This window comes from Podarcis erhardii, assembly GCF_964252035.2.
Source record: "Podarcis erhardii genome assembly, chromosome: 8".
Classification (NCBI taxonomy): Eukaryota; Metazoa; Chordata; class Lepidosauria; order Squamata; family Lacertidae; genus Podarcis; species Podarcis erhardii.
The window spans coordinates 78,498,174-78,521,889 of record NC_138499.1 but is presented as its reverse complement, the minus strand read 5'-3'; the positions used below and the strand labels follow the sequence as shown (position 1 = coordinate 78,521,889).

Sequence of the window (23,716 nt, the reverse complement as noted above, 5' to 3'; positions counted from 1 at the left end):
AAAGCAAGTAATAATGAAGACACACCTTTTCTTAAGATCTTAAAATCTCTAACAGTATCAGATTGTTGCCTCCCAGATTTAGAATGCATTTTGTTGGTGATGGCAAAACCTTTGGAATCATAAAAGGGAAATAAAAAAAAATCACATTATATTCAAAAAGCAGTCTAACAAAGCTTCTGCTACATTAAAACAAAAAACAAACCCACACATGTAAAACAGCAATCTTGTGTTCAGATACTTGGGAGTAACATCCTTCTGAATTCATATGGGGCTTAATTTGAAGGCAATCAGCATAAGGTTACATCACATCAAGGGCATCACATCTAGGACACATTGTGGCCCGCACCCCAAGAGACTCAGGTACCCGCCTAAAGTTGTGGAATGTCCCCCAAGTGAGACACATCTGTCTCCACCATTATTAACTTTCAGGAGGAATTCAAAAACATTCATGTTTATTCAGGCTTTTAGGTGGCTGAATTGAAATAAGAGTTGCCATATTTCAAAAAGTGAAAATTCAGACACATAAGTTGTTGAGCTATTTTAGGTAAGGTCTTTGAATTTGTTCCCCTGCTAAATTTGCCTGTTTGCCCTCTGACGAAGAAATGGCCAGTCCATAATTTTAATGGTAGGCTTATTGTAGCTGTGAGAGACAGAATAACAACAGGAAAACCCCCGGAAACCCAGAAGACAAAAGTCAGAGATTGATGTGCATTATAATGAGTGAAATAAGTATTTGATCCCCTATCTTCGTCAGGGGGCAAACGGGCAAATTTAGCAGGGGAACAAATACTCCCCCCCCACTGTAGCTATTAATGATAAATTAACATGAGCCATTAAGGTAAGACAGGGAATACGCAGGAGAAATAATTTTGAGGAGATATGGAAGGTGTGTTTGTAGAATATGTACTGTTAAAACGGAAAGGGGTCAAACCATCGCAAGAGGTGTTGAAAATTTGGGAGGTTGAATAGTTGCGATGGAATGGAATAAAATAAATAAAAGTGGGATATAAATTAAGAAGAAATACAATTGGGCTAGATCAGGCTTGCTCAACCTTGGCCCTCCAGATGTTTTTGGCCTACAACTCCCATGATCCCCAGCTAGCAGGACCAGTGGTCAGGGAAGCTGGGAATTGTAGTCTCAAAACATCTGGAGGGCCAAGTTTGAGGAAGCCTGGGTTAGATCTAGAGCAGATCTTCCAGGAGCCATTTACTTTGAGCAGAAAGAGTTCTTCCAACTTAACACAAGAAAAGAGAACTAGCAATGTGCATCCGTATAGTTAAAGCTATGGTTTTCCCAGTAGTGATGTATGGAAGTGAGAGCTGGACCATAAAGAAGGCTGATCACCAAAGAATTGATGCTTTTGAATTATGGTGTTGGAGGAGACTCTTGAGAGTCCCATGGACTGCAAGAAGATCAAACCTCTCCATTCTGAAGGAAATCAGCCCTCAGTGCTCACTGGAAGGACAGATCCTGAAGCTGAGGCTCCAATACTTTGGCCACCTCATGAGAAGAGAAGACTCCCTGGAAAAGACCCTGATGTTGGGAAAGATGGAGGGCACAAGGAGAAGGGGAGGAGAGAGGACGAGATGGTTGGATAGTGTTCTCGAAGCTACCAGCATGAGTTTGACCAAACTGCGGGAGGCAGTGGAAGACAGGAGTGCCTGACGTGCTCTGGTCCATGGGGTCACGAAGAGTCGGACACGACTAAACAACTAAACAACAACAACAATGTGCATCCACTAGCTTCTGCAATCTCTGGTCTATACTTGTGCTAAGCCCATCTGGTATTTGGAGCTCCTCTCCTGGGGCTTGTGCAACACTCCAGAGAATCAGGCCACTGTGGGATTTTCTTTTGCTTCTGCGACTCTGGATCCAACCCGATAGTTTGGCTAATTCAGGTGGTGGCTGTTCTGAAGGAGAGTGTCCCAACCCCAGAAAGAGGTTGTTATCAAATGAATCTAACCCCAAAATTAATCTCAGAAGTACTTACTGTGGCCGGGTGAGTAAAACAGCAAGGAAGCTGAAGGGGCAGGAACATCATCGCCATCAAAATGCATGCTAAGTCATCCTACTGGGCAGGAGAAGACAGCAATCCGTGACGGACAGAGACTTGAAAAACAAAGGTAGCTTTTAGGTCCTGGTATTTGGCTTATTTGTCCAACAGCCTCGGCCTCTAAAACGACACCTCTCCTTTCAATGAAAGAAGGCTTGGACAGTTGGAAACACTGTATGCTTTTATCAGAAGTTTGGTCGCCTCATCTGATTTGTTTCAAAGCCCTGGACATTTCCATGGGAGCTAGATCCGTTGGGATGAATGGATCCAGCGGATCTCCATTTCCCATCCTCGGCTCAGCTATAACTACAGAGCATCTCCCCCATCCTTGCTGAGCCAAGCTCAGTGGATCTTAAGAGAGAGGGGACTTAAGTTGGATCCCAAACCCGTTCAAACTCAGTCATATGTCCTGGCAACCTAGCATAAATTAACGCAGCAATGCAGTACAGTGGTATCTTGTTTCTCAAACGCCTTGTTACTCCAACAACTTGGAACCCAAAGACTGAAAACCCAGAAGTAAATGTTCTGGTTCACGAATTTTTTTCAGAAGCTGAACATACTCTGTTTTGAATGTTACGCTTCCGATTTGAGTGTTATGCTGAGGTATCCCTGCTTTTGCTACTTATTTTGCGCTTTTGTGCCTTTTTTGTTTTGTTTTTGTGACTATGTGGAACCCAGTTCAGCTACTGATTGATTGTGTGACTGCAGTACATTGTTCATTGCTTTCATTTTATGGATCAGTGGTCTCGTTAAAATACAGTGGTGCCCCGCAAGACGAATGCCTCGCAAGACGGAAAACTCGCTAGACGAAAGGGTTTTCCGTTTTGGAGGTACTTCGCAAAACGAATTTCCTATGGGCTTGCTTCGCAAGACGAAAATGTCTTGCGAGTTCCTGCGGGGGTTTTTTCCTCCCCCCCCTTTTTCTAAGCCGCTAAGCCGCTTATCCGCTAAGCCGCTAATAGCGCTAATCGGCTTGCTTCGCAAGACGAAAAAACCGCTAGACGAAGAGACTCGCGGAACGGATTCTTTTCGTCTTGCGAGGCACCACTGTAGTAAAATTCATGTTAAATTGCTGTTTTAAGGGTTATTTTTTAAAGTCTGGAACTGATTACAGTGGTACCTCAGGTTAAGTACTTAATTTGTTCCGGAGGTCATTTCTTAACCTGAAACTGTTCTTAACCTGAAGCACCAATTTAGCTAATGGGACCTCCTGCTGCCGCCGCACCGCCGGAGCACAATTTCTGTTCTCATCCTGAAGCAAAGTTCTTAACCTGAAGCACTATTTCTGGGTTAGTGGAGTCTGTAACCTGAAGCGTATGTAACCCGAGGTACCACTGTAATCCATTTTGCATTACTTTCTATGGGAAAGCGTGCCTTGGTTTTGGAGCGCTTTGGTTTTGGAAAGGACTTCCGGAACGGATTAAGTTTGAGAACCAAGGCACCACTTTATTTTAAAGGCTTGTTTCCCTCTCTGCCAGGCGTAGGCAAACAAGCAGCAGCTCCATTGCTGAATGGAGTTAGAGTTGTGTAACTTTATGCTGGCTTTTACTTACACCAGCTTGCTTTTCGCCACCTTCCTGCACATAGGGCTTGACCCCTTGGTCTTTCCACACCCTGGAAGCGAAATGGGTATGACGTTGCTCTAAAAAGGTGCCAGTTGTTCTGCCTGGGATACTAGATTGTGTCATTTTAGGGGGTGAAGCTTAATTTTTGTACATTTCTTCAGTGAGGGGTATTAACAATCTGTTTGGGGGTATGAGGAAACTTGCTATTGTTTTTGTGACTGGACAATATTTAGCTTGGCAAGTCTACACTTGAACTGCTTCTGCTCAAATGGCTACTCTGTTTGCTATTCACATAAAGGTAAAGGTGAAGGACCCCTGACAGTTCAGTCCAGTCACGAACGGCTCTGGGGTTTCAGCGTTCATCTTGCTTTACTGTCCAAGGAAGCCGACGTTTGTCCGCAGGCAGTTTTTCCGGGTCGTGTGGCCAGCATGACTAAGCTGCTTCTGGTGAAACCAGAGCAGCACACAGAAACGCCGTTCATTTTCCTACCGGAGTGATACCAATTTAACATCTCAAATGCCCAAATGGATTCTACATGGGCAGAAGTTTTCGTTACATCAGATTTCTAACTTCTGTGGTAATATTGGCCACCAAACAACAGAAAATACTTAAGCCCCCTTTTAGTTGTTTTACATTTTAATATACTACTTTATATTTTACTAGGAACATTTGAGAGGTTTTGTACATAGGCTTGTAAGATTTGGCCTAGAAAGAGAGGCTGGGTAATCAGAACATCTTATCTCCCAAACAAAGGATCGAATCAGAATTTCAGGTTGGCTTCTTCATCCTGCAGTTACCGTATTTTTCGCCCTATAGGACACACTTTTCCCCCTCCAAAAATGAAGGGGAAATGTGTGTGCATCCTATGGGGCGAATGCGGGCTTTCGCTGAAGCCTGGAGAGCGAGAGGGGTCGATGCGCACCGACCCCTCTCGCTCTCTAGGTTTCGCACAGCTCTCTGCAAGCCGTGAGAGGGCTGCGCGAAGTCGCGCAGCTCTCCCACAGCTTGTGGAGAGCTGCCTGCACCCCGAAGCCTGGGGGGGTGCTGAGCTCAGCACCCCCCCAGGCTTCGGGCTTAGCGCAGCTCTCCGCAAGCCGTGGGAGGGCTGCGTGAAGTCGCGCAGCTCTCCCACGGCTTGCGGACAGCTGCCTGTTCTGGGGGCTGGGGTCGGGGGAAGCTTGGGCTTTCCCCGCCCCAGCCCCGCGCCTGGGGCGGGGGGGGAAATAATATTTTTTATTTCCCCCCCAAAAAACTAGGTGCACCCTATGGGCCGAAAAATACGGTACTTATTTTCTGTAGGCACCAGAACACTTACCATGGTGATTGCAAGGTGAAATCAGTATCAACACACCAAACAGGAAGATTTGCTGAAAATAAATGGTTTTACCCATTGGTTCCCCAATACAAAGAAACACTTTGAAAGAACAGATGAACTGAGGTTTAAATTGTGATCAGGATTTGAAAGCAAAGCTTGAAATGGTCTAGAAATTCCAGATTAAAGCAGCAACCAGGTTAGCCTTAACCATGGTTAGTGCTGGTACAGCAGTAAATATCAAAGGGTAGTTAAGGCAGACCATGCAAAAGAGAAGATCTGTGCTAGAGAAGGAAGGGAAAAGCCCATGTTTTTCCAAGCAAACTTTCTATTCGCAAAACACAGTTTGCAAGGACCACGTTTTGCATTTGTCTGAAGAACGAACCCATCGCACATGGAAACTTGCCCATTCTTCCAATAAAATAACTTCTATTACCTATTTAGCAGCTGGAAAAATATGGGAAAGTCAAGTCACAGGTCTGAAAAGGCTTCTTCAGCAAAACTTTAATGACAAAAACTCACTAGTCTACAGACGATTCCATTGGGGAAGTGATGAGCGAGGCAGGCAGGTTTTCTTTACTTTTGTGAGAATTATCTTGGTGGGGTCGAGATACTTTTGAGACCTCTGTCTGGCTCCTCTTTGTACAATTGCCGCCATCTTCTTTGACGGTCAACGCAGGGCTCCCTTTGTAGCTCATGCTTGAACTTATGGAAGACATTTTGTCATGAGGAGTGCATTTTTCCTTTTTGTTTTTAGAAAACTGTATACCAAAAATACTTTTTTTCCGCTTCTCTTCTGCGGTAACGGAAGGACCTGTTGCCTTCCTCGCCATTGGCTGCGACATCCCAGGGCTATGAGAAAAATATATGAAAAGCCTCTGTGAGGCTTAAAAGCTTATTCACTCTTACACAGTTCAAATAGTCCAAATGAGACATGAAGCAACATGGGATGGGGTGTCTGAATAATGGATCGAGCAAGTGTAATTTGCATAGCATCATTTCACATGATTAACTGAATTTGCATGTGCTCTTAATTCCCAGGTTTCCGACCAGATGTAGACACAGAATTTACCGTATTTTTCGCCCTATAGGACGCACCGTCCCATAAGGTGCACCTAGTTTTTGGGGGGGAAATAAAGGGGAAAAAAATATTTCCCCCCCCAGGCGTGGGGCTGGGGCGGGGGAGGCCCGCCCGAGCTTCTCCCAACCCCAGCCCCCAAAACAGGCAGCTCTCTGCAAGCCGTGGGAGCCCAGCGCTGGCTCCCGCTGCTTGCTGAGAGGTCCGCGAAGCCTGGACGCGCTGAGCTCAGCGCGCACAGGCTTCAGCATGCAGGCAGCTCTCCACAAGCAGCGGGAGCGCTCCCGCTGCTTGTGGAGAGGTCCGCGAAGCCTGGAGAGCGAGAGGGGTCGGTGTGCACCGACCCCTCTCGCTCTCCAGGCTTCACCGAAAGCCTGCATTCGCCCCATAGGACGCACACACATTTCCCCTTCATTTTTGGAGGGGGAAAAGTGCGTCCTATAGGGCGAAAAAGACGGTAGTCTGCAATATTCTTATAATGAAATCAGTACTCATTTGTATCACCCCCTTAAAGTAAAAAAAAACAGACAATGTAAACCGTAATTAATGTGGGCTTGTTTTTCACATATATTCCCTTTTCTCTTCTCTTTCGGCATATTCAAAATTAACTCACTAACTACACGTGGTAGAAGTTTGCTTCCTGAAGCAAAGAAAACGGGCATCTTCAATATTCCAGGAAGAGCTGTTTCTTCGCAAGTTACAGAGCAGAAAACCCAAGAGGGATCTGCAACCAGTCCTGGCTGCATGAGAATTGTCCTTGCACGATAAGCGTGCTGATCACATTTTTAAAGAAAGTGCCCAGCCAATAATCTCAGTATTTTAGAAGCCAAACCTCCACATACCCCATATTTTTAATTTAATTATCCTAGCAATTTTACCACCCTCCTCAAATGTTCACATTCTCTCTGTGCCTACAAAACACCTTTGCATCATCTCTTCTTGAAAGTTAATCAACAGTCAAGGGAACAATGGCTGCATCTGCATGGCACATTTAAAGCCATTATCATACCACTTTTAATTGCCCTGCTCTCCTGGGAGCTGTAGTTTGTTAAATGTCCTGAAAGTTGTTAGGAGACCCCTATTTAACTAACAGAGCTACAATTGAGACAGTGGTTTAGCAGTAAATCTCTCTTTGGACTCACAGCTGTCCATGGAGGCGCAGGTTAATTCTGTGTCCAGGGCGGCTGTCTACCAGCTCCACCTGGTACGCAGGCTGAGACCCTACCTGTCCGCAGATTGTCTCGTCAGAGTGGTGCATGCTCTAGTTATCTCCTGCTTGGACTACTGCAATGCACTCTACGTGGGGCTACCTTTGAAGGTGACCTGGAAACTGCAATTAATCCAGAATGCGGCAGCTAGACTGGTGACTGGGAGTGGCCGCTGGGACCACATAACACCGGTCCTGAGAGATCTGCATTGGCTCCCAGTACGTTTCCGAGCACAATTCAAAGTGTTGGTGCTGACCTTTAAAGCCCTAAACGGCCTCGGTCCTGTATACCTGAAGGAGCGTCTCCACCCCCATCGTTTAGCCCGGACACTGAGATCCAGCGCCTAGGGCCTTCTGGAGGTTCCCTCACTGCGGGAAGTGAGGTTACAGGGAACCAGACAGAGGGCCTTCTTGGTAGTGGCGCCCGCCCTGTGGAACGCCCTCCCTTCAGATGTGAAGGAAATAAGCAGCTATCTTATCTTTAATATTATCTTATCTGATAATTTAATGCTGTATTGTTTTTAACACTTGATTGGAAGCCGCCCAAAGTGGCTGGGGAAACTCAGCCAGATGGGCAGGGTATAAATAATAAATTATTATTATTATAAATTATTATTCCTAGGGAATGCTGACAACTGTAGCTCCTTCCCAATATTTTATATATGGTGAAGTAAGCACTCCTGTGTAGGAATTTGTGTTTCTCCGAACATGCATGTAATTGTATGTAATGAGGCTGACATATGTGCTAATTTAATTACAAAAGACCATCAGAACAATGTCTCACATCTTGCCTGTGCACAGCAAAACAGACGACTTACAGACAAGTGATTTTTTTTTAAAATATGAAATTGATCATACACAAAGCAGAATTTATTCTTGCTGGGTGCAACACAACCAGAAATCAAATGATCAAGATTATTTGCAGTTTCGCTATTTATGAAGCGCATGTGTGTTTGTGGGAGCCAGTCAGACAAACAGGACTTTATTCTCTCTGCACCGGCATTTTACAGAGAGGAGGGGAAGGAATTCAACTACGAAGCTTGTATGTGAACTATTCAAAATGTTCCTCTGTGTGTGTGTGTGTGTGTGTGTGTGTAGGGGCAGCTGGCAAAGGGAACGGATACGTGTATTTCTCAACACTGAATTTTATCATCTTTTACTATGACAAATAATGCATAATACAGTTTAGATGTTACCCAAAGCGTTAACACACAAATCAAATTGATCAAACAGAAACATAAGCAAATCCTCAGCTTTGTTTTTAAACCCTATTAATCCGCGGTTAACGAAAGCACTTACCTTTCTTGGGTGGCCTGGCTGCTACTTAGCTTAAATCGCTTAGTATTGTCTGTAAGAGTTGCAATGCCGGGGCTGGTGCAAACCTGCCTTTCCGGAACTGGTTTTGGCCCAGTCGGTTTGTTCTCATTTCCCTCAGCAGCAGCGAGGACAGTCTTTCTCCCATCCAGAGGCCTGCAAAGCTGTCCGTCCTTATCTGCGCTCATCTCTGCAGGGCAGGAAAGCCTCTTTGAAGTTTCAAGCCACCGCTTTAGAGGAAAGGGAATCAGGAAAAGAGATCCATCAGAATCCGCAACCAGAAAGAGGAGGAGTACCAAGATGAATGGAAGAAATTTAAGGATTATTTAGTTAAATATGCTAAGATAATATAAGTAGAGTTACTTGCGAGTACCAGATTGGCCTAGGAGTTAAAAATGTTAAATTGCATAACACTATGGATAGAAGTAAATATGAAAAGAAAGAAAGTTGTTAATTGACCAAGTTAATTTTATTGGAAAACAGTATTGGAAAACTGCTACAATGAGTTATAGGGAAACTCAGCTAGGGGGATTTGAGGAAGTCATATAACAATGGTAACAAAAGTGGGATTATAGCAGTTAGGATAAATGTTTGTCTGTCTGTTTGTTTGCTTCTTTTTTATACTGTAATGTATACAGTCCATCAGGAGGAAGGAATTTTGAGAAATCCTAGGTAACAACAACAACAACAACAATAATAATAATAAATTTTATTTATATTCCGCCCTCCCCAGCCGAAGCCGGGCTCAGGGCGGCTAACAACAATAAAATAGTGCAACATTCTAAAAACATTTCATTATAAAAATTAATTAAAATCCAATTGATGGCAACCATTAAAATAATAATAAATTATTATAAAAGGTAGTCCCTTTTACAGTTTGCTGCCCCAATTTGGGCAAAAAGATTCCTGCACAGCTGGGGGTTGGACTAGATGACTCAGGGGGTCCCTTCCAACTCTACGATTCTATGATCACGCCTTGCGTTACAAGCCACAGCATTTGCCACTGTCTCAAAGGATAGACTTGGAGTGGGCAACACAACCCCATATCCCCCAACATTTCTCCGATGGAAATAGGGACGCTTCCCATTCTATAATAATTTGACTACAGTGGTACCTCAGGTTACATACGCTTCAGGTTACATATGCTTCAGGTTATAGACTCCGCTAACCCAGAAATAGTAATAATAATAATAATAATAATAATAATAATAAATTTTATTTATATCCCGCCCTCCCCAGCCGAAGCCGGGCTCAGGGCGGCTAACAACAATCAAATAATCAAACAATCAAATAATCACACATTCTAAAAATATTTTATTATAAAAATTAATTAAAATCAAATTAATGGCAACCGATTAAGCAAAATTCTGTGCAGGTTGCCAGAGGAGGGAGTCAGGCTGCGCCCTGACCAAAGGCCTGGTGGAACAACTCTGTCTTGCAGGCCCTGCAGAAAGATGTCAGGTCCCGCAGGGCCCTAGTCTCTTGTGATAGAGCGTTCCACCAGATTGGAGCCGCAGCCGAGAAGGCCCTGGCTCTAGTTGAGGCCAGCCTAACCTCTCTGAGGCCTGGGACCTTGAGGATGTTATTATTTGCAGACCGTAGGTTTCTCTGTGGGGCATACCAGGAGAGGCGGTCCCGTAGGTACGAGGGTCCTAGGCCGTATAGGGCTTTAAAGGTTAAAACCAGCACCTTAAACCTGATCCTGTACTCCACCGGGAGCCAGTGCAGCTGGTATAGCACCGGATGAATGTGATCTCGCAGCGAAGACCCCATAAGGAGTCTCGCCGCGGCATTCTGCACCCGCTGGAGTTTCTGGGTCAGTCTCAAGGGCAGCCCCACGTAGAGCGAGTTACAATAATCCAGTCTGGAGGTGACCGTCGCATGGATCACAGTGGCTAGGTCAGGGCGAGAGAGATAAGGGGCGAACTGCTTAGCTTGGCGGAGATGAAAAAATGCCGCCTTTGTTATAGCTGTAATCTGTGCCTCCATAGAGAGGGAGGTATCGAAGATTACACCCAAACTCTTAACGGACGGTGCTGGCACTAATTGCACCCCCGCAAGAGATGGGAGTTGCCCCCTCAATTCCATATCATCCCGTCCCAGCCAGAGGACCTCTGTCTTCTAAGGATTTAACTTCAACCGGCTCCCACGTAACCATCCAGCCACAGCTTCCAGACATCTCGCCAGTGTGTCTGGGGCCGAGTCAGGATGGCCATCCATCAACAGATAGAGTTGGGTGTCATCAGCATACTGATGGCAACCCAGCCCAAAACTCCGGACAAGCTGGGCGAGGGGGCGCATAAAGATGTTAAAAAGCATCGGGGAGAGAATCGCACCCTGAGGCACTCCACACACCAAGGAGTGGCGTGATGACAATTCCCCCCCAAGCGCCACCCTCTGTCCCCGACCAGAGAGAATCGAGCGCAGCCATTGAAGGACTGTGCCCTGGATCCCCACGTCGGCAAGGCGGTGGTCTAGGAGTTCGTGATCGACCATGTCGAAGGCTGCTGACAGATCTAGAAGAATCAGCAGCCCCGACCCGCCTCGATCCAGCTGCCTGCGGAGATCATCTGTTAGGGCGACCAGAGCCGTCTCGGTCCCATGACCAGCGCGGAAGCCGGACTGGAATGGATCCAGAGTACCTTGGGTTAAGAACTTTGCTTCAAGATGAGAACAGAAATCGTGCGGCAGCAGCGGGAGGCCTCATTAGCTAAAGTGGTACCTCAGGTTAAGAACAGTTTCAGGTTAGGAATGGACCTCCGGAACGAATTAAGTACATAACCAGAGGTACCACTGTATTTATACCCCGCACATCTTACTGGGTTGCCCCAATCACTCTGGGCAGCTTCCAACGTATGTTAAAACATAATTAAACATTTTTTAAAAAACACTTCCCCATACAAGATTGCCTTCGGATGGCTTGGAGGAGGTCGGATAACTCCATAAAGATAAAGGGACCCCTGACCATTAGGTCCAGTCATGGCCGACTCTGGGGTTGCGGCGCTCATCTCGCTTTACTGGCCGAGGGAGCTGGCGTACAGCTTCCAGGTCATGTGGCCAGCATGGCTAAGCGCTTCTGGCGAACCAGAGCAGCGCACAGAAACGTCGTTTACCTTCCCGCCGGAGTGGTACCTATTTATCTAATTGCACTGCCGTGCTTTCGAACTGCTAGGTGGGCAGGAGCAGCGACTGAGCAACGGGAGCTCACCCCGTCGCGGGGATTTGAACCACCAACCTTCTGATCGGCAAGCCCTAGGCTCTGTGGTTTAACCCACAGCGCCACCCGTGTCCCATGGATAACTCCATACCCTCCAACATTTCTCCAATGAAAGTAAGGACATCCTAAGCAGGGCTTTTTTTCAGCCAGAACACTCCGGGACTTTGTTCCGGAACCTGCCCTGAGGGTTCCATCACCTCTCTGTGCCCATAATCATCCAGATGTTGTGGGCAGGCGGCGCATTTTCTGGGTAGAGAGATTTGGATGGAGTTGGCATGTCGCACGCTTTTTTCAGCGATTCTCTTCTCTTCCGAAAGAAGCTCTATAAGGGAGGCATGGCACGGTGTGTGTTATCAGCTCCCTAAAAATAGCCCAACCACTTTGATGGCTCCCTAAACCCCCCCCCTTTGATGGCTCCCTAAAAAAATAGCCCAACCCCTTTGATGGCTCCCAAAAAATTAGCCTAACCCCTTTGATGGCTCCCTAAAAAATAGCCCAACCACTTTGATGGCTCCCTAAAAATAGCCCAACCACTTTGATGGCTCTCTAAAAAATAGCCCAACCACTTTGGCATCCTTTTGAAAGAAGCTCAGCGACTTAGGGTTGTCCGTCCCAAAAAACGGCAGTGGCAGTTCCTGCACCCCCTTTTTCTAGGGGGTGGAAAAAGCACTGATCTTAACTGGGATCAAATCAGAAACCGGGACGGCTTCTCTAAATTAGGGACGTCCCTTTAAAATAAGGGACACTTGGGAAAGGTCTTCAATCGTAAGCGAACTCAGCGGGGGTTGCTTCCAGGAAAGCGAGTTCGGGGCTGGGATGGGGGTGGTCCAGAATCCTGATCAGGCACGCTTCTCCTTTGTGGTTTTACTCGGGAGTAAGCCTCGGCGGAATGAAGCCCAGCACAGCAGCCGCGCGTCGGGAGAGGGAACCCCTGGAAGGGCCGAGATTGCCCCGCCGGGGTTCTACTGGGGCGGCGGCGGCGGCGCTGCGCTTTCCGCCCAGCAGCCCTTTGGAAACCTCCGGGAAGATGCGCGCGGATAGGATCGAGCGCAGGGCGGGGCAATCGAATCTCTCGCCTTTTGTAGGGCGCTGCGGAAATAATAATAATAATAATAATGATTTGAAATTACCTCGGTCGCAGCAGTGGTTTCATCATTCAATGGCCGGTTCTACTTTAAATATATATCTATATCTATCTACTGTTCCCTTTGCTTCCGCGTTTTCTCTATAAACTTACAAATCAGCAGACTCACACGTGCCGAGCCAACTTCCGGGTACACCTACGAAGCCAAGTTCCGGGTTGCATTGCATTGATAAAAACTATAAATCTCCAACGGGTTGACTTCACCCCCTTCATGGTCTCCTGAGACAGTCGGATGCAGACAACAATGGCATATGTATTATTATATCGTGTAGAATGCATGTATTATTTTATACCATATTGCACATTTATTTTTTTAAAAAATTGTATTACTATAGATCAACATGCTGTGTTCTATTATATAGAATTATATCTATGATATATTTTATATCTTCTTCGGCGATCGCTCGTAGCCGTGTAAGATTGCCTTCCATGAATATGGTCTTAATATTACATTACTGCATATATAAAATGCATATAATATATGTGTGTGTGTGTGTGTGTGTGTGTGTGTGTATTACGCCAGGGGAAAATGTAGGGTATGAATAAATGAACAAATGTATAACAATAATAATATAATAATAATAAAAAAATTAAAACGAACCAAGAAGTTCCATCTCAGGCAGCACCGGTTGCTGTTCTCCACTTTTCGTACCTCTTTGGTGCTTCTTCCCCCTACTTCTCCCCGCCCCCGCCCCTTGGCCTTAAGCGCCGAAGCCGCAATTAATAGCCCTCCCACAATGCTTTGCGAGAGGAAGGGAAGGGGGTGGTGGCCTCTGCCCTTTCCCAAGATGGCCGCTCCTGTGTCTTTGGGGTCTCCTCTCCTCGCTGCCTTTGCAGAAGCAATCGAGGTCCTTAGTTAGCCGCGTTATTTTATTTTATTATCTTTTTAAATTTATTTTATACCTGCAGAGGAAGAGAGGGGGCTGCATCAGGGGCGCCGCGCCTGCTTGCAACGGCGTGTTTTGACAAATATTTACTGTATTTTCTTTCCGAGCGGGCGGGACACCCAGGATATTGCAGCGAGGCTGCAGTCTTACGCACGCTTCAGTTGGGTCAAGAAACAAACAAGCGCAAAGGTGTCCCTTAAATAACCTGACATTTCAGCATGTTGCAAGCTTCCTTGTCCCTGGAGGGTCTTCTTTGCAAGCAGCAAGACTTCTGTAAGAAGTGTGTGCACCCTGAGCCGCCACCCGGCTTGCGCAAAAGCCCCAATAAAACCTGTGTCGCATGGTATGCAGTCGGGCTGGTCGCTCATGGCAGGGGAAAAAACCCATAATATCTGGGGCAGGGCACAGACCTTGAGAGGAAGGCTTGCGATTTGCAGGGGAGAAGTGTTTTCTCAGCCCTGTCTACCCACAGTAGGGCTGTTAAGAGCGTTGACTCAATGGATATTGTAGTTAGGAAAGGTTCGGAAAATGGCAGCCAAACACACACACCTCAACCTCAACGGGAAACTGTAAAAGCAGATAGATGTGAAGTACACAACTCCCAGTTTAGTACAGAAGACAGGCATGTTGTTGCTGTTGTTAGACTTTATATACCGTCCTATACTCGGGTCTTGGGGCGGTTCACAGAATAAAATCAAGATATAGAACCACAAGATGGGTTAAACCACAGAGCCTAGGACTTCCCAATCAGAAGGTTGGCGGTTCGAATCCCCGCGACGGGTTGAGCTCCCGTTGCTTGGTCCCTGCTCCTGCCAACCTAGCAGTTAGAAAGCACAAAGTGCAAGTAGATAAATAGGTACCGCTCCAGCGGGAAGGTAAACGGCGTTTCTGTGCGCTGCTCTGATTTGCCAGAAGCGGCTTAGTCATGCTGGCCACATGACCCAGAAGCTGTATGCCGGCTCTCTCGACCAATAAAGCGAGATGAGCGCCGCAACCCCAGAGTCCGTCATGACTGGACCTAATGGTCAGGGGTCCCTTTACCTTTACCTTTTATAGAACCACAAAATACATAATAAAAACAACAACCCAATAACCCCCCCCCCCCCATATATGGCCAAATTAAAAGTGGAGGAAGAAAAAGCTTGCATTTCTGCCCATCAGCTGTGCAGGAGAAAACTCCCCAATAAGCGTTGATTCAGTGCCGCTCTGTGTTCCCCTTCGCCTGCCAAAGAGCCGGATCACACAGGACTCGAGCTGCTTCTCTCTATGCGTGGTATGGAGAAAGTGACTAGAGACAATTTTTCTCCCTCGCTCATGACACTGAAGCTGAATGTTGGAAGATTCAAGACAGACAGAAGATAGTGCGCAGTTAAAACAATGGCATTCACTTCCACAAGTGAGGGCCGCCAACTTCGATGGCTTTAGAAGAGGATTAGACAAATTGATGGAGGATAAGGCTAAATTTTACCTCCAGTATTGGAGACACTATCCCCTGGCTTGTCATGCCTAAGATATATCATTTTTAGGACCCACCCTCTTCTCTTGACTGTAACTTGTTTTAATTTGTTTTAACATATTTTCAAAGTAGATGTGGGCGGCGCTGTGGGTTAAACAACAGAGCCTCGGATTTGCTGATCAGAAGGTCGGCGGTTTGAATCCCCGCGATGGGGTGAGCTCCCGTTGCTTGGTCCCTGCTCCTGCCAACCTAGCAGTTCAAAAGCACGTCAAAGTGCAAGTAGATAAATAGGTACCGCTCCAGCGGGAAGGTAAACGGCGTTTCCGTGTGCTGCTCTGGTTCGCCAGAAGCGGCTTAGTCATGCTGGCCACATGACCCGGAAACTGTACGCCGGCTCTCTTGGCCAATAAAGCGAGACGAGCGCTGCAACCCCGGAGTCTGTCACGACTGGACCTAATGGTCTGGGGTCCCTTTACCTTTTAACGCTAAATTTTACCTCCAGTATTGGAGACACTATCCCTTGGCTTGTCATGCCTAAGATATATCATTTTTAGGACCCATCCTCTTCTCTTGACTGTAACTTGTTTTAATTTGCTTTAACGTATTTTCAAATTGCTGTAACCTGGATGGGAAAGCTTATGGTGAAGGGTGGGTAACACAGTGAGGTAATAATAGTAATAGTAATAATTCACCATTCATTAATATTGTATATTATTGTGTGCAGGGATACCCCCATTGCACCACAGTTTTAGGGTTCTGGGGAAGAAGGTGAAGAAAATGAGGTAATTGAATTAAAGGATAAACTGTGGCAAGATCAGCAACACTGTCATTGAGACAACAGGTGGATGTCAATCTTAGCATCAGCCAGACCTGGAGGAGAAGTGGAGCATGAGACTGCCAGCACCTTGGCCCCAGGCATGGGACTGGCCAGGGTTAGTGACTACAGCCTGCTTGAGAAAAAGCCTACTCATGTGTAGGAAGGTGGCATGGTATAGGAAATGGGTGTGGCTTGAGCTGCCTATAAGAGGCCAGTAAAGAGAAGTTTCTCTTGTCTCCCTCTCAGAGCAAGCTGGGAGATAAGGTAAAGGTAAAGGGACCCCTGACCATTAGGTCCAGTCGTGACCGACTTCCAATTTATGCTGGGGTTACGTTCCAAGGCACCTATTTATCTACTTGTACTTTGACGTGCTTTTGAATTGCTAGGTTGGCAGGAACAGGGACCGAGCAACAGGAGCTCACCCCGTTGCGGGGATTCGAACCACCGACATTCTGATCAGCAAGTCCTAGGCTCTGGTTTAACCCACAGCGCCCCCCATGTTAGGGAAGGGCAATTGGCTGGGAGTAGACTTCCGAAGCAAAAGAAGCTGTGTTGTATAAATCTGTGACCTGCTTTAATATTTGTGCAGATGCAAGAGCTCTGTTTTGAACTTGGTGTTGGAATCACAAACAGATTTCTGGCCAGTGTATACAATTCAGTACAGGCAACTTCCAATTTATGCTGGGGTTACGTTCCAAGGCACCATACGTTTAAGTGAAATCACCTACAGTGGTACCTTGGTTTACAAACTTAATCCGTTCCGGAAGTCCATTCTTAAACCAAAGCATTCTTAAACCAAGACGTGCTTTCCCATAGCAGTGGGAGACTCAATTTACACTCAACAGGAAGCAGAACGTGTTCTGCTTCCAAGGCAAAGTTCACAAACCAAAACACCTGCTTCCGGGTTTGCAGCGTTCTTAATCCAAGTTGTTCATAAACCAAGCTGCTCTTAAACCAAGGTACCACTGTATATTTGAAATGCCATTGAAAAAGCTTGCAAACACCCAGTTCTGACTCGACCCCGCCGTGTCCCGCCCCTTTTGTGACATTTTAAAGGCCATATTTGGTTTCTTTTTTATGGGGGTATTGTTTCTATTATTTTCAAAGAGGCTTGTGTTGGTCAGTCCCCCCCCTCTTGTGGCTACCCCTTGAGTTACAGTATTTAAACTGGTTCACTTTTGTCAAGAGATGAGACCAGCAAACCTCTCTGAGCCTTACCTTTGGGGGCTGGTACAAGCCCACCCCAGTAAGAGGCAAGTTTTTAAAGCCCATAGGTTATAGTTGTTGTTTAACTTGGATTATAACACTGTACAGGCCACAGAGGAACTGATGTCATCCTTTGGTTTACCACCACTCATTCACTCGCCCCAAACTTCCCCCTACGTTTACTTACTGATCTGGTGATGTTGGGAGTAGCATTGCTGCCATTGCAGTAGTACTGAGGAAAACAAGAAGTCCAAAAACCATTCCACTTTTCAACTTGGGGCACTGATATTGAGGGTGATGGAGGTTTTGAATCAAATGTGCGCACTAGTCAATATGTGCCCTCCTCAACTGACTTCTCTGGTTTCTTGAGAGTGTAAGGGAAAAAAGCACATCTGTTGACAGAGCGGCAAAGATTATATCAAACCACCCCTACATTCCTAAAATTAGCCTTGGCTTTACAGTGGTACCTCGGGTTACAGACGCTTCAGGTTACAGACTCAGCTAACCCAGAAATAGTACCTCGGGTTAAGAACTTTGCTTCAGGATGAGAACAGAAACCATGCTACAGCAGCGCTTCAGGATGAGAACAGCGGGAGGTCCCATTAGCTAAAGTGGTACCTCAGGTTAAGAACAGTTTCAGGTTAAGAATGGACCTCCAGAACGAATTACTTTCTTAACCCAAGGTATCACTGTATTTAGGAAGTCTATGTTTATCTTGCATGCCAAAAACACAGTTACAGATAGGTAGCCGTGTTGGTCTGCCATAGTCAAAACAAAATAAAAAAATTCCTTCCAGTAGCACCTTAAAGACCAACTAAGTTAGTTCTTGGTATGAGCTTTCGTGTGCATGCACACTTCTTCAGATACACTTCTTCAGGTATCTGAAGAAGTGGGCATGCACATGAAAGCTCATACCAAGAACTAACTTAGTTGGTCTTTAAGGTGCTACTGGAAGGAATTTTTTTATTTTGTTTTGGCCAAAAACACAGTGATTCAAGTATAAAACAGCTGAATGGAAACCAGGCCTTAGGAGGAAAGGTTGAAGGAGCTGGGTTTGTTTAGCCTGGAAAAGAGGAGACACAGAGGTGATATGATAGCCATCCTCAAATATTTCAAGGGGTGTCACAACTTGTTTTCTACTGCTTCGGAGGGTGGGACTCGAACCAATGGCTTTAAGTTACAAGAAAGGAGATTCCGACTAAACACCAGGAAGAGGTTTCTGACAGTAAGAGCAGTTCAACAGTGGGAAGGTCTCCCCTGGGAGGTTGTGGACGCTCTTTCCTTGGAGGTTTTTTTTTTAAAAAAAAAAAACTTTTAAAATTGATTTTTACAAATAATTTCCAAAAATCATATAACACACTTTCTTATACAATGTTTTGGACTTCCATCAACTGCATCTGAAGATTTTTCAGTCTTTATCACTTAATCTGCATTTCATTATTTTCAGTATTAACATTTAATACTCCTTCACTAATAATCCTTATCATAGTTTTCTCTGCAGTATTTTGCATAATCCTCCTTACAAAACTTCTTGCCATCCTACTAGCGTAATCTGTTGATTACAATAGCTTTTCAAATAATTCATATATTTACTCCAGTCCTCTGAGAATCTCTGATCCAGCAGGTTTCGAATCCTTCCTGTCATCTTATCCAATTCTGCATAGTCCATTAATTTCGTCTGCTATTCTTCTTTCGTCGGTAGTTCTTCTTGTTTCCGTTTCTGTGCCAACAATACTCTTGCTGCCGTTGCTGCATATAAAAACAGTTTATTGTCCTGTCTGTTAATGTCCTCATTTACAATGCCAAGTAAAAATGCTTCTGGGTTTTTTTTATAAATGTATATTCAACATCTTTTTCATCTCATTATATATCATTTCCCAGAAGCTTTTCACTTTCTTACATTCCCACCACATGTGATAAAATGATCCTTCCTTTTCTTTACATTTCCAACATTTATTACTTGTTTTATACATTTTAGCTAATTTCACTGGTGTAATATACCATCTATACATCATTTTCATCACATTCTCTTTTAAGGCGTTGCATGCTGTAAATTTTATTCCTTCTTTCCAAAGTTTTTCCCAGTCTTTTAACTGTATGTTGTACCCAAAATCCTTGGCCCAGTGTATCATAACTCTGACTTCTCCTCAGGTCGTATAAATCTTTCGCCTTTCCTTGGAGGTTTTTAAGCAGAGGTTGGATGGCCATCTGTCATGGATGCTTTAGCTGAGATTCCTGCATTGCAGGGGGTTGGACTAGATGACCCTTGGGTCCCTTCCAATTCTGTGATTCTATGAATGTACTATTGAAATGGAAAGTTGTTGGGATTCAGACCATCAATATGGAAACTCCAGATGCACACCCTAAATTTCATTGTCCTCTGCTATCAAACACAGGAAACAATACGGTTTAAGCCCCCTTTTTGCAATTAAAGTATAAACACTGGAAATGGTAACACAAGAGTTGTATTCTCCAGGTGGTCTTTGTCCTCTTTCTTTTGACTATTGGATTTCAAAAATGGAGATCCTCACACAAAGCCCATGCTCTTCTCCAAGCCACATCTTTAATAACAACCCAGAGTCAAACAGAGATTTCCTCTTCCAAGAAATTCAATTTAATTAAATTCCAGCTTGAGAGAACCCACCGGTATATGTCTAGACAACCGCTGTGATTCTTTCTAAATTACTTTCACATAATATCATGGGGAAAGCAGGACTGAGCAAACATGATTGTCTTATTATGTGTTTTAAAATAAGCTTTTCCCTGGAGGGAGTTTAGTACTGCAGTATTCATTCATAATCCAAACTCACTGAATTGCCTGTTGTCTTGATAAATATCGCCACAAGGTGACCTAGTAAGAACTTTCTGAGTCCACTCTTCCAATTTGCATCTAAGGTTTTATTCCATTTCTCACTACAAAGACTATTCCTGGCCAGCGTTGGGTTTCTGCGTCTGCAGGCTTGTGGTGGAGAGAAATACGGAAAGTGCTTCTCCATCACTTAATGAGTAAGAGTGATTGGTGAGGTAGCTACCTAAAACTCAGTCTCACAGTATCTGCAATGCTAATCACAGCTAGCTGAGAGAAAACCACATTGAACTCAAGGCAGAGGGCCTTCTCAGTAGTGGCGCCCGCCCTGCGGAACGCCCTCCCTTCAGATGTCAAGGAAATAAACAACTATCTGACTTTTAGAAGACATCTGAAGGCAACCCTGTATCAGGAGATTTTTAATGTCTAATGTTTTGCCATTTTTAATGTGCCGTAAGCCACCCAGAGTGGCTGGGGAAACCCAGCAAGATGGGTGGGGTATAAATGAAATTTTTGTTGTTGTTGTTGTTGTTGTTGTTGTTGTTGTTGTTGGTATTACTTCTGGGTAGCTATGCATAGGATTGCACTGTAAGCCTTAGGCAAACCACTATCTTTCAGTCTTAGCTTCCATATGTGGATTATAATACCTGCTTTAGGTGTTGTTTGCAAGCCTTAGTGAGAAAATATAGTGATACCTCAGAAATGGAACAGAATCTGTTCTGGGAGTCTGTTTGACTTCCAAAATGTTCAGAAACCAAGGCACTGCTTCCAATTGGCTGCAGGAAACAGCCAATCATGGGATCAACTTAGTCTAGAAGTTAGGTAAAGGTAAAGGGACCCCTGACCATTAGGTCCATTCGTGACCGACTCTGGGGTTGCGCCGCTCATCTCGTTTTACTGGCCGAGGGAGCCAGTGTACAGCTTCTGGGTCATGTGGCCAGCATGACTAAGCCGCTTCTAGCGAACCAGAGCAGTGCACGGAGCGCCGTTTACCTTCCCGCCAGAGCGGTACCTATTCATCTACTTGCACTTTGAGGTGCTTTCAAACTGCTAGGTTGGCAGGAGCAGGGACCGAGTAACGGGAGCTCACCCCATCACGGGGATTCGAACTGCCAACCTTCTGATCAGCAAGTCCTAGGCTTTGTGGTTTAACTCACAGTGCCACCCATGCAGCCTTTAATATAGATAAGCACCTAGTGTTTGTGAGGGAGCAGGATGTGCCTTTACGGTGCCTAGGTAGCAAAAGGGATGTAAACCCTTTAGAGATTTTCCTTGCAATCCTGCAGTATATAAATTTTGTTAAATAAATGAAATAATGTGTGACAGACCTAATCCCTCTCCTTTCCATGGATTCTTTGCAACCCAGAGGGACATGTTTAAGATATCAGAGGCCAGCTGAAAAGTGGGGAAGGAGTTCTGGGCAGCAAAGACACATGGGCCAGGAAGGGACTGCCTACCACCCCCTGACCTGTGTGCTCCTTTTGTCATTAAATTTGCCCTGCCCCCCCTTCATTCACGATTGAAGCAGACCCAATAATGTATGCCCAAGACATAAAATGGTCTGCCACCTGTAGTTCCAGTCTAAGTCTCATTGGAATGTGCTTGCTTTCATATAGTGTATTTGGAAACATGTAACACTGCAATACCTCTTGCTGAAACCTTTGTGTAATTTTATCTGTCTGCTTCATGAATCAACATAAGGTAAAGGTAAAGGGACCCCTGACCATTAGGTCCAGTCGTGACCAACTCTGGGGTTGCGGCGCTCATCTTGCTTTATTGGCCAAGGGAGCCGACGTACAGCTTCCGGGTCATGTGGCCAGCATGACTAAGCTGCTTCTGGCAAACCAGAGCAGCGCACGGAAACGCCGTTTACCTTCCCGCCGGAGTGGTACCTATTTATCTACTTGCACTTTGATGTGCTTTCGAACTGCTATGTTGGCAGGAGCAGGGACTGAGCAATGGGAGCTCACCCCGTTGCGGGGATTCGAACCACCGACCTTCTGATTGGCAAGTCCTAGGCTCTGTGGTTTAACCCACAGTGCCACCTGCATCCCATGAATCAACATACCACGCCTCAATAGGTTTTTCCACAGTGGTGCTGTATCCTTGCGCACGGAACATCATATCAGATACATGGAACCTAATGACAGTATTCTGGGACAATTTCTTTGGCGATCACTCGTAGCCAAGTAAGATTGTCTTCCATAAACATGGTTTTAACAGAAACATAGGTTTCTGGGTGGGAGTTGATCACGGTGAGGGTTTGCCAAGCGTGCCTTCCTCTTGGCACATTTCTCCCTTTCATCCTGAGTTTGAGCGTCTTCAAAGCCCATGACACCTTTGGTTCTCCAATTGGAGCGCTCGCAGGCCAGTGTTTCCCAGTTGTCGGTGTTTATACTACATTTTTTCACAGTTTCTCATGCGTTTGTGTGTAACTTTTACCTTAAACTTTAAAGATGAGCTACAACCCACTGTTCTGCTCTTCCAAGAGAGGCGAGTGAAAGCAGGATGTGTTTTATTGCGTGGTTTTGCCACAAGATGTCACTAAATACTGGGTTTGTTTGTTTTTATATGTTTGTAGCTGTCAATGAGTTGTTATGGGCTTATAAAATGTAGGTAGGATATTTTGAGACTGAGAGATGGATGAGAAACAGGCAAGACTTTAGGAAGAGCATGCTGAATTATCCAACAAGATCACACCTGATTCATTCTGCACTGTGAGACCTAAGGCAAAATCAAACAAATGAGCCATCATTTAAAATTTCCCACATACCCCTAAAAAATCTAAGTTGGAGATGGAGTTGTTGGATACTAAAGGTAAAATCTTGTCTAAAATGTACAAATTATTGTTGGAGTGGCATACAAAAGATGAACAAGTTAAATCAGTAATGATAGACTGGGCAAGGGATGTAGGACATCGCATAATGTTTGAGGATTGGGAAAGATTGTGGAGGAAAGGGGTCAGGTTCACTGCATGTACGCTGTTAAAGGAAAATATAATGAAAATGATGGTATTTGACTCCTGTTAAATTAGCAAAGATATATCATAACTGTGATAATTTATTTTGGAAATGTAAAGAAAAGGAAGGTACTTTTTATCACATGTGGTGGACTTGCCCCAAGGTGAAAGACTTCTGGAAAAAGATTTATAATGAATGGAAAAAAATGTTAAAATATACATTTATAAAGAAACCAGAGGCCTTTCTTCTTGGAATAGAAGAATTCGCTGCCCGAATTTTACTAGCTAAAAAGTGGAAAATGTAAGAATTAACTACGGTGGAAGAATGGCAGAAGAAGATGATGGAGTTTTCGGACCTAGCCGACCTAATTGGAAGAGTCTGCGACCAGAAGGAGGAGGAATATCAGGAAGAATGGACAAAATTTAATGACTATTTAGTTAAATATGTAAAGTTAAATTAACTGGAAACAGCTTGCAGATACTTAATTGGCTTAGGATTTTATATAAATTAAGTGATGAATTAATATGTTTAATCTTAAAATGAAAAGATTTAAGGATGTTAATGTTTGAGTTAAATTTTAAAAGAACTTTGATTTGGAAAACCGTTAGAAGGATATTCATTGAAATTCAACCAAGGGGAAGTGAGGAAGTCACTTAACAATGTTAATAAGCGTAATTTTAATAAGGTTATGA

At 44.9% G+C, this 23,716-nt stretch overlaps 1 protein-coding gene across 3 annotated transcripts in view; it reads right to left on the bottom strand.

Moving 5' to 3' along the window:
• OTULIN (OTU deubiquitinase with linear linkage specificity) overlaps positions 1–13,011 on the bottom strand; it is a 30,387-nt gene extending 17,376 nt beyond the window's left edge. For 2 of the 3 annotated variants that reach the window (XM_081873103.1, XM_081873102.1), the window contains exons 1-3: positions 12,879–13,011; positions 8,517–8,761; positions 5,455–5,784 (exon numbers count right to left, since the gene is read on the bottom strand). In XM_081873103.1, coding sequence (XP_081729229.1) covers positions 5,455–5,784; positions 8,517–8,719 — 533 coding nt within the window. In that variant the 5' untranslated portion in view covers positions 8,720–8,761; positions 12,879–13,011. The remainder of the gene's footprint in view (positions 1–5,454; positions 5,785–8,516; positions 8,762–12,878) is intronic. The other variant, XM_081873104.1, reaches the window with a different exon arrangement.
• Between the last annotated feature and the right edge of the window lie 10,705 nt (positions 13,012–23,716).